The sequence below is a fragment of the Lactuca virosa genome, chromosome 4 (assembly GCF_052849685.1).
Source record: "Lactuca virosa cultivar CGN04683 chromosome 4, Lactuca_virosa_CGN04683_v6, whole genome shotgun sequence".
Classification (NCBI taxonomy): domain Eukaryota; kingdom Viridiplantae; phylum Streptophyta; class Magnoliopsida; order Asterales; family Asteraceae; genus Lactuca; species Lactuca virosa.
This window is the reverse complement of record NC_136429.1, coordinates 30,471,426-30,485,450: the sequence shown is the minus strand read 5'-3', so window position 1 is coordinate 30,485,450 and position 14,025 is coordinate 30,471,426. Positions and strand designations below refer to the sequence as shown.

The following is a 14,025-nucleotide window of genomic DNA, read 5'->3' as shown; positions in this document are numbered from 1 at the left end:
GGTAAAATAGTGAGACTTTAATGAATATTATGGTAAAATAATGAGACTTTAATGAAACCGGGTAATTATTGAAATAGATAAACCGGAAAAAAGTGGTCAAATCGTCATTTTTTCTAATAATCGGGACTTTTTCATAAACCAATTTTAGTTTGAGATTTTTTCGTAAATTAGGGTGAATTATTAGGACTTTTCTGAAGATTTCTCTAAATTAAATATTTAGGTAGATATACATGTACTTTCTAAATTTAAAACCGAACTACACTTTAAAACTGAATTACGTTTGTGCCTTTAAAACCCTACATACCTTTTAAATCCTACAGCAGTTTTGGACCATCATCCTCTTTCTGGGGGCTGCGTTTTTCAGTACCAGGTACTCTCCCACTCTGATTCTCCTCTCTTTATTCCATGCATTCCTTTAACCTTCGATTTCTGATCTACCTGTGAAACTTCTCTACGGAATCTCACTTAATATCGCCAATATCAAGATCTTTCTGTTCAGTCTGAACCATCTGCTACTGAATTAGGGTTCTACGGTATGATCTGGACAATGGATTTCGATTTACGGATTTAATTTGATCTGTAATTAGGGATTTTGTTATGTTACATGCATAAGCCGTTTCCCTTTGAACATCTTACTTACACGTGCATTTGGTGGTCTGCAGCAGCGGAAAAGGAAGGGGATCGCTAGGGTTCTTCTCAAAGCACACTTAATCGAGAGAGAGAGAGAAAGAGATAGACAGCGATGGCGGAAGTGCGTGGGTCTGATTTTCAGATATATAACACCATGACGAAACAGAAGGAGAAATTCGTGCCCTTAGTTCCTGGCAAAGTCGCCATGTACGTCTGTGGCGTTACATCTTATGACTTCAGTCATATTGGTCACGCTCGTGCCTATGTAGCCTTCGATGTTCTCTTTCGGTATATCTTTTCTCGATTTCTCAATTTCTCTATTTCCCAAGGACCTGTGGGAGCAATTAGCCGTTGTTTTACTTATTCAATCAACAGTTTGCTTTTTTGGGATTAAGACCTGGATTGATGTACGTAATTTTAACCATTTGATTGCAATTCGTAGTCTGAGTGATGCAATTGAGTAAAAAATTTGCATTTTTTTTTCCTGAAATTGGAGCTCAATTGGTTTAACACTATTGAACCAATTCTGTACATGTCTCAATTGGAAGTCATGGAATGCAATCTGTAGTCTAAATAATGCTATTGAGTAAAAAAGTGCAATTCTTTACTCATGTCCTCGATTAATATGAGATAAATTTGAAAAATCTTGATCCCCTGTAAATTCACATCGAGTTTCACCTCTTTGAAGTCTTAATTGCTTCCTTGACATTTGACAACACCTGAAAAGGAAATTTTGTTTATCAAATGAGAAACCTATACTATTAGAATTTACAGGTATCCCATATATTTTAAAAAAACCATGTTTTTTCTTTACAAGGTATTTGAAACATTTGGGCTATGAAGTTAAATATGTCCGAAACTTCACTGATGTAGATGACAAGGTAAGTTGCTCAAAGCTTATGCTTCTTATTTTTCAGCCTTTAAGTGTTCCTTAGTGACATCAAATGAACTTATGCTATTTTCTATCTGATCACAAGTTTGATTTTGACATAGTAATTTTGAGTGCTTATTCACATGCAGATTATCAAAAGAGCCAATGAACTTGGGGAGGACCCACTAGCTTTAAGTGGTAGATTTTGCCAAGAGTTTCTAATCGACATGGCAGATCTTCAATGCTTGCCTCCTAATGAACAACCCCGTGTCTCAGATCACATGGATCAAATAAGAGATATGATATCAAAGGTGCTTCCTTTTTCATTCTTGAATCTTGATTTCTTTCTCTTACATTACACACACACATACTCATCTTTCTCTTTGTGTTTGTGTTTTTGCAGATAATTGACAACAATTGGGCTTATCCTGTAGATGGAGATGTCTATTTTTCAGTTGGAATTCCTCCCAATAATTTTCCAAATTACGGGAGGTTATCAGGGAGAAAGCCTGAAGACAATAGAGCTGGTGAAAGGATTGCTATTGATTCAAGAAAAAGAAATCCAGCTGATTTTGCATTGTGGAAAGTAGGTTGACTTTTAAAAAAAAAAAAAAGTTATATGTGTGTTAAATGATTTTTGTTTTGTCAGGCTGCTAAGCCAGGGGAGATCAGTTGGGAGAGCCCGTGGGGCCCGGGAAGGCCAGGGTGGCATATTGAATGCAGTGCAATGAGTGCGACTTATTTAACAGAAAAATTTGATATTCATGGTGGTGGAATGGATTTAATCTTTCCACATCATGAAAATGAGATTGCTCAAAGCTCTGCTGCATGTCCAAATAGTAATATCACTTACTGGATGCACAACGGTTTTGTCACTGCAAATGATGAAAAAATGTCAAAATCCGTTGGCAACTTTTTTACCATTCGTGAGGTATGTGTTTAATTTAGAGAAAGTTACATAAATGGTCCCTGTGGTATGCCAAAAGTCACAAACTCATCCCCTCCTGACTTTTTTTAATGTGATTGGTCTCTGGTTTCTAAATGTTTTCTTTTTCTTGATACAAAATGGCAACATACTTTACAAATTCTACCCACAATAGCAACATACATTTTTTCTCCTGATAATAAAGGGTATATTGGTCTTTTCACAAATATTTAACCCCAATTCCTAACGGTGTTAGCCATAAGGACCATCCATGCAACATTTTTCAAACTTAGGGACCATCTATGCAAGAAAGTCTTCATAAGGACCAAATGTGGTATGTTTTTGCAAGCACAGGGACCATTCATGTAACTTTGTCTATATTTGTATAAAAGGTGAAGTTAAATGATCTTAACTCTTATATTTTTTAATTTTCTTTTTTTTTTTTTTTAAATTTGAAGGTGACTAAATTATATCACCCACTTGCCTTGAGGCATTTCTTGATGGGCACACATTATCGTTCTCCAGTCAATTACTCAATTTCTCAAATTGAGATCTCCTCAGAATCCATCTTTTATATTTATCAGGTAAAAAATCCTTGTTCCTTAAGAAATAACTTTTTTTATATAAATATATTTTTTAATTTTTTTAATTTTTTAGACTCTGGAAGATTGTGAGAGTGCTGTTGCACAAGAAAAGGATGTGGCTGCTTCTGTTTCTGGTGGGAAAAAATATCCATCGACTGCTGATGCCCAAAAGTGTATTACAGATCTTAAAACTCACTTTGAAAAAAAAATGTCTGATGATTTACACACACCTTCTATTCTCAATGATGCTCTTCAAGAAGCCTTACGATTACTCAATAAAATACTAAGCATGCTCAAGGTCAGATTATAATATTCTTTAATTTTCTCAATCCCAAACTCGCAACATTTTTTTTTCTAAAATATTTATTTATAATATTTTACAGAAAAAGCTTCAAAAACCACAGAAGTTGTCATACATTCAGTCGCTTGTTGAGTTGGAGAAAGAAGTGAGGGACGTTTTAGACGTTTTAGGACTGCTTTCCAGTTCTACATATACCGAGGTAGCTTCAGATAATTTTTAACTTTTTGGAGTAATTTACAAAAATAGTCCCTGTGCTTTCTGGTTTTTCCATGTTTAGCTGAAAGCTGGAAACTTTTTCAGTTTTGGTCTTTATTTTGTGGTTTCATATGAAGCTTTGAATTAAGGACCAAAATCAATACATAACCTTGACAAATCAGAAAGCACAGGGACCGTTTTTGTAAATCTTTTTTTTCCTGTTTTATTTATTTTGAAACTTGGTTGTTAGGTTTTGAAGCAGTTGAAAGAGAAAGCATTGAAGAGAGCTGAGTTGAGTGAAGAGGACATATTACAACGTATTGAAGAACGAGCATTAGCTAGAAAGAACAAAGATTTCTTACGTGGTGATCAAATCAGGAGTTATTTGACTTCAAAAGGTATTGCTTTGATGGATGTTGGGAAGGACACCATTTGGCGCCCGTGTGTGCCAGCTGGCGCAGAAGAAGATAACCCGACTCAGATTCCGGTCAATGCATCAGGTGCTCAACTGCCGGGCCCAACTGACACCTCAGATAGTCAACTGTCCAAGTCAGCTGCGGTGTTGACTCTGTGAACTGGAAACCACCTTCTAAGAGTTATTATGATGAATACTTGTGTTTTAATTTGTGATATGTTGGAAGCCTTGTTAGAAGGGCAACAATGGTAATATCGACATTTTTGTTGGTTTTTTTTTTTTTTTTTTTTTTTTCAAAATTAAATATACGAACACAATCAAACTTTGATTTGATGATTTCGTGTTTATTCTTTTTCAGACAAAACTTCAAAATTGGTCCGGTATCCAAAAAACTATGGATAAGGTATAAAAAGTTTTTCCTACTTGCTCCAAAACTAAGATTTTTTTATTTATTTTTATTTTTATTTATTTGTGATTTTGGTCCTTGATACACACCCCAATACTCTCTCTCTCTCTCTCTCATATGTTGTATTTCATTAGAGAACTTCCCATTCTCTTTATACCTTCAAAACTCTCACAAATTTCTATGTACACACGGAAAATTAAACACACATACACAATGAGGAATTCTCAGATTATTACGAGTGTTTCATCTTGGATTTAAGACCCACTGACGAGTTCTCCACCACCACTGACTTGATCTTTGCTTTCCTCTCTCTTTATCGTTGAATCACCCCACATGGAATCTATTATCTAGTTCCAAATTTGGAATCCACAAATTTGGTGTAGATTCTTGAAGATGAAAAAAGGTATCTTGTATCTATGTGTTAAGGTTTCAGCTAAGGTTACAACTCAAGTATATGGGGTTAACAGGGACAATCGTGGGCGATTGGGAATGATTTGCTTGAATGAGTTTGATGAGGAAAATTAAAGTTCAGAGTAACAAATTTAGTGGCCGGATTCCCGAATCGCTTACAGAGATGAGCATTCTTGTTGATTTGCAGATGTAAGATATAATAAATTTGAATGTGAGATCGGATTTTGAACAGAAAAACTTGATGTTGCCACTGTTTATGAGACTACGACTACGACTAATTGAGGTTGAGAGGGAGTTGGTGGATTTTTTGTTCATATGGTAAAAGATCACAGGTGCGGAGAAAAGAAGATCATAGGCGGTGGTGGATTTTTGTTTTTAATTTCTAATTAATAAAATAATAAAATAAATAGGAAAAAAAATACAAAAAATGTAAAATTGACCCTACAAGTGTACCAATGACCAAAATAGATGGAAAAATCTTAGTTTTCTGACATTCAATGAAAGTTGAAAATTTTTTAGGCCCTTTCCATAATTTTTTTTGAATACGATAGGAACAAATTTTGTAGTTTTGTCTTCTTTTAAGGCGAGTTCGTTTCCTTTTTACTTTTTGCTTGCCATTTTGTAGCCATGTTGATTTTCTCTCACTTCTCTCATTGATAGGAAATCGTTCCTATTGTTATTTTTTCTTTTTTTAATTAAATATATTAGAATATAATTTAATAATTATATAAAATTAATCAAAAAATTATTAACTACATAATCGAAATAAAAAATACATTATTAAAATAGTACGTCATGTCTTATCGTTGGTCATGTAGTTGTATAAATCCTTGCCTGATTATTGTCAAACACATTGTTGTACGAATGGTCAACGATGTCAATTAAAAAATATTTAAGATATATTCCACCAAATCATCACGAATGTTGTGGTGTCTAGTGTGGTCATATACCTCCCATCTGTTTGCCATGCATTCTGACGTATGAATACCTACTCATTTGATTTTTGGTAAATTCTCATTTTCATCGTAGCGACAAATCACTTTTCGTTCATCTTCCTATAATCATATTATGCAATATGATGCATGAATACATCATGCTATGCATTCTTGTACGCTCATATGACCGAGTTGGGATTCTGAGTATTTGCCAACTTCTCTTAGAACACAAAATGCTCATTCAACATCTTTCCTAGTTGATTTTTGGGTCGCCTTAAAAATTAATTATTTTTTGTTGTTTGGACATGATAATGATTTCACAAATATAGCTAACTCGCGATATATCCTATCACTAAGGTAGTATCCATGCTTGTATGATGTCTCATTCACTTGAACCGACACATCAAATGATTTCCTAAGATAGATGTCGTTCGATATCAAAGATTAGTCTAGAACATTGATATCGTTGTTGACACCAGATGCACCAAAACATGCATGCCATACCCATAGATTATTTGATGCCGCTGCTTATAAAATTACCGTGGACTGTTTTTGATCACCTCGCATGAGTTGACCGCATCACGCGTTAAGACACATTGACCACCCCCAATACATACAATCAATACTACCAAACGTTCTCGAAAACTAATACTTGTTTTTATGTGTCGTATACAATTGGTGGACGTCGTTAATTATAGGTTTGCACAAATATTGGTCATGATAGAGGATAATCACAACTTTAACAAACTTTGAATACATTACCGTGTTGTTCGTGATGACATCCTCAAATACTCATCACATGAATCCGTTCCCATGTGGAATGCTGGTTGACGAATTGCCATTGTATATTTTTGAATCGGAGAAAAAGTTTGTCCCCTTCTCACATTCCACTTAGTTGAAAAATATAGAAATCGATTCTCCACATCATTAACAATGCTTAGGAATAATTCTTTCCTCATCTGGAGCTGACGTCTAAATTATTCAACGTAGACGACATCATCGGCAAAGTAGTTTTGTACAAGATGGTTGTGCACAACCACACAATTTATCTGTAAATGACATTTTATGATTTTTAAACGCGAACTTTCGGCTTTGTTTAACTATAGATAAGTGAGTGTTGTTTGCATAACATTCCTGATAAACTTCGATTCCCGCAAAGTTAAAGTATCCGATAAAGTGGAAGATGATGAAGACAATATGGTGTTCACCATATCATCATGATAATATGTCACCACTTTATGGTTTGCGAATTGCGATAGAGGTACACTGCTGGCCCTAAACAAAACAGGCACCTTTTATCAATTATTGACAATTAATCCAAGAAGAAAAGATGTGATATAAAACAGAAAACATGTTTATTATCTCATGAATGTGGTTCTAATCAAATTCAATATGATTCTAATAACTAAAAAACCCTTTTTAATTTGTTATTGTACATACAAAGCATATTTCAGTAATATATAAATGTTCTTGAACTATAGTTTTTACAAAAGTACCAAAAAACTCTCGTCTCTCATTATAGTGCATGATTTTGGATAAGAATTGAAAAGATACAAACAAAAGTGTCATTGTTGAAATATCTTATTTGCAGTTTAAAAAAATAGACTGCGAGTCTACGACTCTATGTTATAATTTTATTTTATTATCAAATAAGAGAGAACTATTTCAAATAAAAAAATAGAGTTTTCGTTTAATAAGTATTTTATATGATTATTTTAAGACATTTGGGGAACAATTCAAATAAGAACACAACAAAAGTAGGAATCTTTAGAAGTGATTATTAATAATTGAATGGTCATATTTTTGTTTTGTTTTATATTTCTAACACTTGGCTTTTATTTTAAACTTATAAAAAGTAGTTGTTTATTCTTTACAATTAGATATCAATATCACTATATTTTTAATTTATTTAAACTATTCATGGTTGAATATCATACTTTTTTATTACGAGGTAAATTTGAATGATCATACTTTTTCATTACGAGGTAAATAAGCGACATGACACCGTTCACATAAGAATGATCATGGTATATATAAGAAATCGTTGAATATTGTAATTTTACTGGACACAATGGTTATTTCTTATGTTTTTTTTGAACGACATATTATATTATATAATAAAATTTACATGGATAATGCCGATAAGGCGATAACGACGATGAACTAGATTCTGTTTTTCTACCCTATATTTTCCTATGTCAAGTAGGAAGCTTTGATTTCGTCAAAAGCTAAGGATGGGAATCGAGGAGTGTTGTGAAAGACAATATTATTCTGAAGCTTCCACAACGACTAATGTAAGCGAAGAAAATTACGTACTTCATTTTAGTGACCAAGGGAGAAGAGGCTGCAAAGTCAAACCAATGGGTTACCGAGATGGGTCCAGCCCAATCAATGTGGCACCATGTAGAAACCAAGGCCCAAATTTGTTTGGAGAATTGGCAGGAAAGTAGAAGGTGTTGTCGGGATCTTTTCAATGTTGGCTCTCTAGATGAAGTAGTTTACCTTTATGGGAGTTCAAATGCACAATCTAAATTTATTTACATCAACCTCAGGTGCATTTTCTTCAATAATCCAAGATAATGATTTGACCGAAAAATTACTAGATACGTCTGCTTTTATTTACCCATGAGCTACGGAAATAGAACAACCTTGTAAGTTGTAACGAACATATTAACTCCATTTGTGTTATGAAGAGTTGATATAGTTAATAGTTCTTGCTTGAAGAGAGGTGGGTTCATTTTTTAGTCACCACCACCATTTCAAAAGAAGTGCAATGTTTTTTCCCTTACACACCGAGATCGAGTCCGCGTAGAATTTTTGGGACAAGTGATATTTCCCCAAGACACCAAAGACAATCCTGAGGAATTATTGTTTCCACCCAAATAGTTCTTCTACGTGTTTTTATCAAGTGCTTCAGTCACATTTAATGGAGATTTGAGCAAGTAAAAGTAATATAGATGTAGAATCCCGAGCACCGATTTTATAAGGGTAAGTCGACCTTCGAATGAAAATGTTTTGTTTTTTCAAGAGGATTGTTTAGCTTTGAACTTTTCTAGAACTGAATCCCAATTTCTGGCAATTGACATACGAGCCCCAACGGGAGGCCGAGGTAATGGAATGTAATGAGTTAGGTTAGAAAGCAAAAATGCTTTCTAAAGATTTGATTTCACTAGGAGGGAATCCGATGCTAAGAACTTTGCTTTTACCACAATTCACCTATAGCCCTGATGCCAAGTGAAAGCATCTACAACTCTACGAATCTGAGCCAAATTGAGGAAGTTTATTTCAGAGCATTCACCAATAAACATGACATCGTCGACATAAAGTAGGTAAGAGATGATGGGCTGTTGTGGGTGATTTAAACTCGTGAAATACTCCATGGTTACAATTTTTCTCCATAACAACATGCAACCCTTCCTTTGCAAAAATGAAAAGAAATAGAGAAAGCAGGTCCCTGACGACCCATATTTCAAGGTTGAACTCCAATGGATGCGAGTCGTTAATCAAATCGGAAGATCTAGTCGAGCTAAGGCAAGCTCTAATCTAAAGTCGCCATTTAACTCCAAACTCCATTTGAGCCACTGTGTGATCAAGGTATTTCCAATTCAAAGTGTCGAAGGCTTTCTCGAAATTGACTTTAAAAACCATCATTTTGTTTTTTTTTTCTTTTTACTCCAACAACAAATATCGTTGATGATGAATGGTCCATCAATGATGTTTCTACTGACAATAAAATCCAATTATATCTCGCTTACAATAGCTCTGATCACTAAGTTGAGCTTATTTGCAAGAACTTTAACAATTACTTTATATAAGCAATCAATGAGAATCAGTCTATATTCCTTTAGAGATAAATGATCACATAGTTTAGGAATAAGTTTGATGACACAAGAGTTGCTTCATCTACTCAATTACCCGAATGTGAAAAAGTTTTCAAAGACGCGAATGAAGTTGTTTTCGCAAAGGTGATATGTCAAAATTTAAAATTGAATCCATCGGGACCGGGTGCCTTTACACTTTTGCAATATCAAACCGCGTTTTTGATTTCTTCCCATAGAGAATAGTGAAACTAGAAAAGAGCTATCCTCAGGAGATAAAGTCTTGAAAAGATTACTAACTCTAAGATAATAGATTGTTTTAATACTCAAAACACAATTACATAGGAATATATAGAGAATACCTAAACACTAATGGCTAAACCCTAAAGGGCTTGGCTTAAACCCTAATCACTAACATCCCTACAATTTGATCAGGAGGAGACAATTAAACTAGAAAAAAAAAAAAAAAAAAAACAAAAAAAAAACATAAAAACTAGATGAAGATAACGGAAACGGTGGTGGTAGAGCTCTGACGATGGCGGCGAACATCGACAGCTTGTCGGAGAAGAAGATAGAAGAATCGACATCCTAAGGCGATTCCGTTGTAGAAGAAGAGAAAAGCGGCGACCACGACAACAATCATGAAATCGGCAATAGAGGAGTCCGGAGAAAGGCAGCGAGAAAGTAAGAGGGCTCGCGTTGTGGCGGACATAGCCAATTCCGACGAGATTGATGACTGCAATGTTGATAGAGAAAGAGACGATTGTAGATCAGAGACTTTCCAGTGGAGAATGTGTCATCGAAGAAAGGCGACAACAACATCAGAAGGGGCTAAATTGGAAAAGAGATCTGAAGAAGTGGCCGACCAAGGAGGAGACAGAAGGCGAGGAGGCAGAGGTCATCTGAGAAGGAGACAGAAGTAGACGAGGCAGTAGAAGAAGCCGATGAAAGGGATTTGGTTTGGCGTCGATGGCTGTTTTATTATTTAGGCGGAGAAGAGAAGAAGCAGAAAAATATAGGACATAATGAAGTCACCTCTGACGAGTGTGACTTGGTATTGGTGATGTCATAGGGCTTCTTGGTGGCCATGATGATGAAGAACAAGAAGAAGGCGGCGATTTGGAGGGATTGTTAACCGATAAAGATAGAAGAAAAGATGAAGACTTTTAGGAGAGATAGTTATTTTGCTCTGATACTATGTTATTTGGTAAAAAGAATCGTGCGACTTGATATTGGTGATGCCATAGGGCTTCTCGGTGGCCATGATGATGAAGAACAGGAAGAAGGCGGCGATTTGTAGGGATTGTTAATTGATAAAGATAGAAGAAGAGATGATGACTTTTAGGAGAGATAGTTATTTTTCTCTAACACAATGTACGATAATAGATTGTTTTTAATACTCAAAACACAATTACATAAAAATATATAGAGAATACTTAAACCTTAGTGGATAAACCCTAAAGGGCTTGATCCCAAACCCTAATGACTAACACTAACAAGTTTATGATGACGATGGACTGAGTTAGAGCCGAAGCGGACTCGACCCGCATGAAGGCCGAAGTGGACCTAGACCATTCGTTTTTCAATGTTTTTTCTATCTTATTTTAATAATCCTTTTGTTGGTTTTAGATGATTACATTTTATCTTTTGGTTTGTTAGCTATTTTCTAGTACGTTGAATCCTTTTGTTTTGGAGGGTTGCTAGTTTTGAAGGAAGACTTGAATTTTAGGAAAAAACGTTTCCTGGGAAAACTGGTTTGAGTATCTATTCCAATTGGTACTATACAGAAACGACATCAGTTGGTATTAGAGCACAATACATATCGATAGCTCACAACCAGCAAGGTCCTCATTTCTGAGTTTGATGGGAAAGTTCAGCGCGACGATTTCATTTATTGGCTCAGCACAGTTGAACGTGTATTCGATTTGAAGGACATTCCTGATAATTATAAGGTAAATCTCATCGTTATTAAGTTACGTAAATATGTGTCACTATGGTGGGATCATGTTAAAAAAAGATGAACACAGGAAGGGAAATCGAAGGTTGAAACGTGTAACGACCCAAATTTTCAAACAAATTCTTCATTTTTAATTAATTAAAACATTCCCATAAAATATGAAATCCAAATGACAATTGTTTTCAAAATTCATAATATCAACATTTTATTCATCAAATCAGAGTGTCCCCAAATAAGTGATCGGAGAGTGCATGTCGCGCCATCAAGCCTTGCCTTTGCCCTTAGGCTCAGAAGTACCTAAAACAATCAACAAACTGTAAGCTAATGCTTAGTGAGTCCCCCCAGAGCATACCCCACACAATCCACATAATCGGATAATCCATATTAGCTATATAAGCTATATAAACCACATAAGCCATGCATAAAAACGTATAAGGATGCCATGGAAACCCTTCAAGGTCTAATACCTAGTGCCACTGGAACCCCCACGTGGTCTTAACTACCTGCCATGGGAACCCCTACATGGTCTTCCTGCCATGGGAACCCCATGGTCTTCCCTAACTGCCATGGGAACCCCCACACGGTCTTCACTAACTACCATGGGAACCCCCACATGGTCTTCACTACCAAGGAAATATCATACAAGCTAAACATACAAATATACTAGGATGCCATGGAAACCCTCCAAGATCTTACACCAAATGTCATGGGAACCCCCACATGGTCTCAATCTACTGCCACGGGAACCCCCCGAGGTCTTGCATGCAAATGTCATTCTAACATACGCACAATCAATCAACCATCCACATATCATAAAATGGGCCGACATTGGTGCCTTAGAACCATTGGTATGGTGAGAGGACTCACCTCTCAGGAAATACTGAACCGTTAAAGTCAACCCAACTTGTAGCTCCAACTCAACTACCTACAACCATCACGTGACTAACTTTGTCAAAATCCCGAAATACCAAAAATACCCTTAAAGTCAACCTTGGTCAAAGTCAAAGTCAACGATCAAGGTCAAAAGTCCATGTTGACCCAACTCTTCGAGTGCATTTAGCAACTTGTCGAGTTCCTTCAGTGTTCAGAAAACCATAGAAAACCCTAGCCAACTCGTCGAGTTATCTTATCAACTCGCTAAGTTGCTTAGCATACAGAAAACGGAGAAAGCCATCCCAAATCTTCGAGCTATCAGGGCAACTCGTCGAGTTTCCCCTGTCTTAACGCATTCAGTCCTTTCCAGTCAAATCTAAAGCCCCATACTACAGATCCTTAACCATAGAGACGTTTAGAAGGGTAAAGTTTCCAACTTTACCCCAAAATACCATCTAATATGCTTTAGACCCAAACCCTAGCTCCTTTGAGGAAGGTCTTGACTCATTAAGCCCTTACACTCTCATCCCATCGATCCAAAACACAGATCTGATGTCCAAGGGTGGAAAAATCACGTAAAGTTTCTAACTTTACACCCATGCATGCGTGAAATACTCTCCAAGGTCCATTTTAGTCTTCATTGTGGACATAATGCATGAATGGGACATGGAGGCTATTAAAGTTTGCAACTTTAATCCTCTAGAGGTCTTATAGAGACCAGATCTACACTCCTAACCTCTGGAAACCTCTTATCTTGGGACATCCAACCCAAAGTCCCAAAACAAGCCCTAAACTACCAAAAGATGAGATCTAATAAACTACATGTCAAGGTTATGGCTTTATACCTCCAAAATGCAGCCCTTGATGTAGAGTTTCTGGATCCAAGCTCACTCCTCCAAGATTGCTACTTCTCTCTTCAAGGCTTCCTTCAAGAATCACACCACAACACTCAAAACTTCAATGAACAAGAGGGGGAGGTGGTTCTAGGGTTTCTCTAAGTAAGGAGTCTGGTAGGTAGGCCAACCCTAATGGTTAAGTTCTTTAAATAGGGTATAAAACCTGAAAAATTAGGGTTTTCCTTTACAGCATCTACTCGTCGAGTAGACCCTAAGTACCGCGTCCAAAATGATCTCTACTCGACGAGTTGGAGCTTCCCAACTCGTCGAGCTCCAGTCTAAAACCCTAAAATCTTGAAAAATAAATGATACCTGAAACTGGTGTTACAAAACGTAGACAAAAAGGAGAAAAATTTTATGTGATAAATTCTTACCCGTTAACTATCGCCAATAAAATTTCGTAGAATATCACAGTCTGTCTCAACGAACCTCCACTGTAGAAGAGTTTATAGCTGAATTTGATAGATCACGTATGAGATGTGGGGTCGAAGAACCACATGAACAACTCCTTGCTTGGTTCCTAGGTGCTCTAAGGCCTAAAATTTTAGATGTTGTTCAACTCCAACCTTATTGGAGTTTTACAGATATATGTAACTTGGCATTGAAGGTAGAAAGGAAAAGTAAAAACAAGAGTAACGTGACCCCATCCAAGTTTGGAACAACAAGGAACGAATCACTCCACTCTCCTGTCAACTTTTCACCCAACAATGGAAGCAAAGTCAACACTGTTAAAGCTAAGATGTCGCATACATCATCACCTCCCAATGCATCCAAACTTAGTTGTTTTTTCAAGTGTCAGGTGATAGGA

The 14,025-nt window shown here is 36.1% G+C and overlaps 1 protein-coding gene across 3 annotated transcripts; it reads left to right on the top strand.

The window, feature by feature from the left end:
• Positions 1-257: 257 nt before the first annotated feature.
• Positions 258-4,413, top strand: LOC145103848 (Cysteinyl-tRNA synthetase, class Ia family protein). Of its 3 annotated transcripts, none has more exons than XR_013706896.1 (11): positions 258-370; positions 663-918; positions 1,448-1,511; positions 1,651-1,812; positions 1,905-2,087; positions 2,151-2,432; positions 2,885-3,010; positions 3,084-3,308; positions 3,394-3,510; positions 3,757-4,169; positions 4,280-4,413. XR_013706896.1 is itself a non-coding variant. In XM_079041115.1 (10 exons), exons 2-10 carry the CDS (start codon positions 743-745, stop codon positions 4,078-4,080), a joined length of 1,659 nt encoding a protein of 552 aa, XP_078897241.1. In that variant the 5' UTR covers positions 258-370; positions 663-742; the 3' UTR covers positions 4,081-4,220. The 3 variants fall into 3 exon arrangements, 1 of the variants encoding a protein (XP_078897241.1); XR_013706897.1 differs by lacking the exon at positions 258-370 and adding an exon at positions 486-533; XM_079041115.1 differs by lacking the exon at positions 4,280-4,413 and having other exon boundaries at positions 3,757-4,220.
• Positions 4,414-14,025: the final 9,612 nt, after the last annotated feature.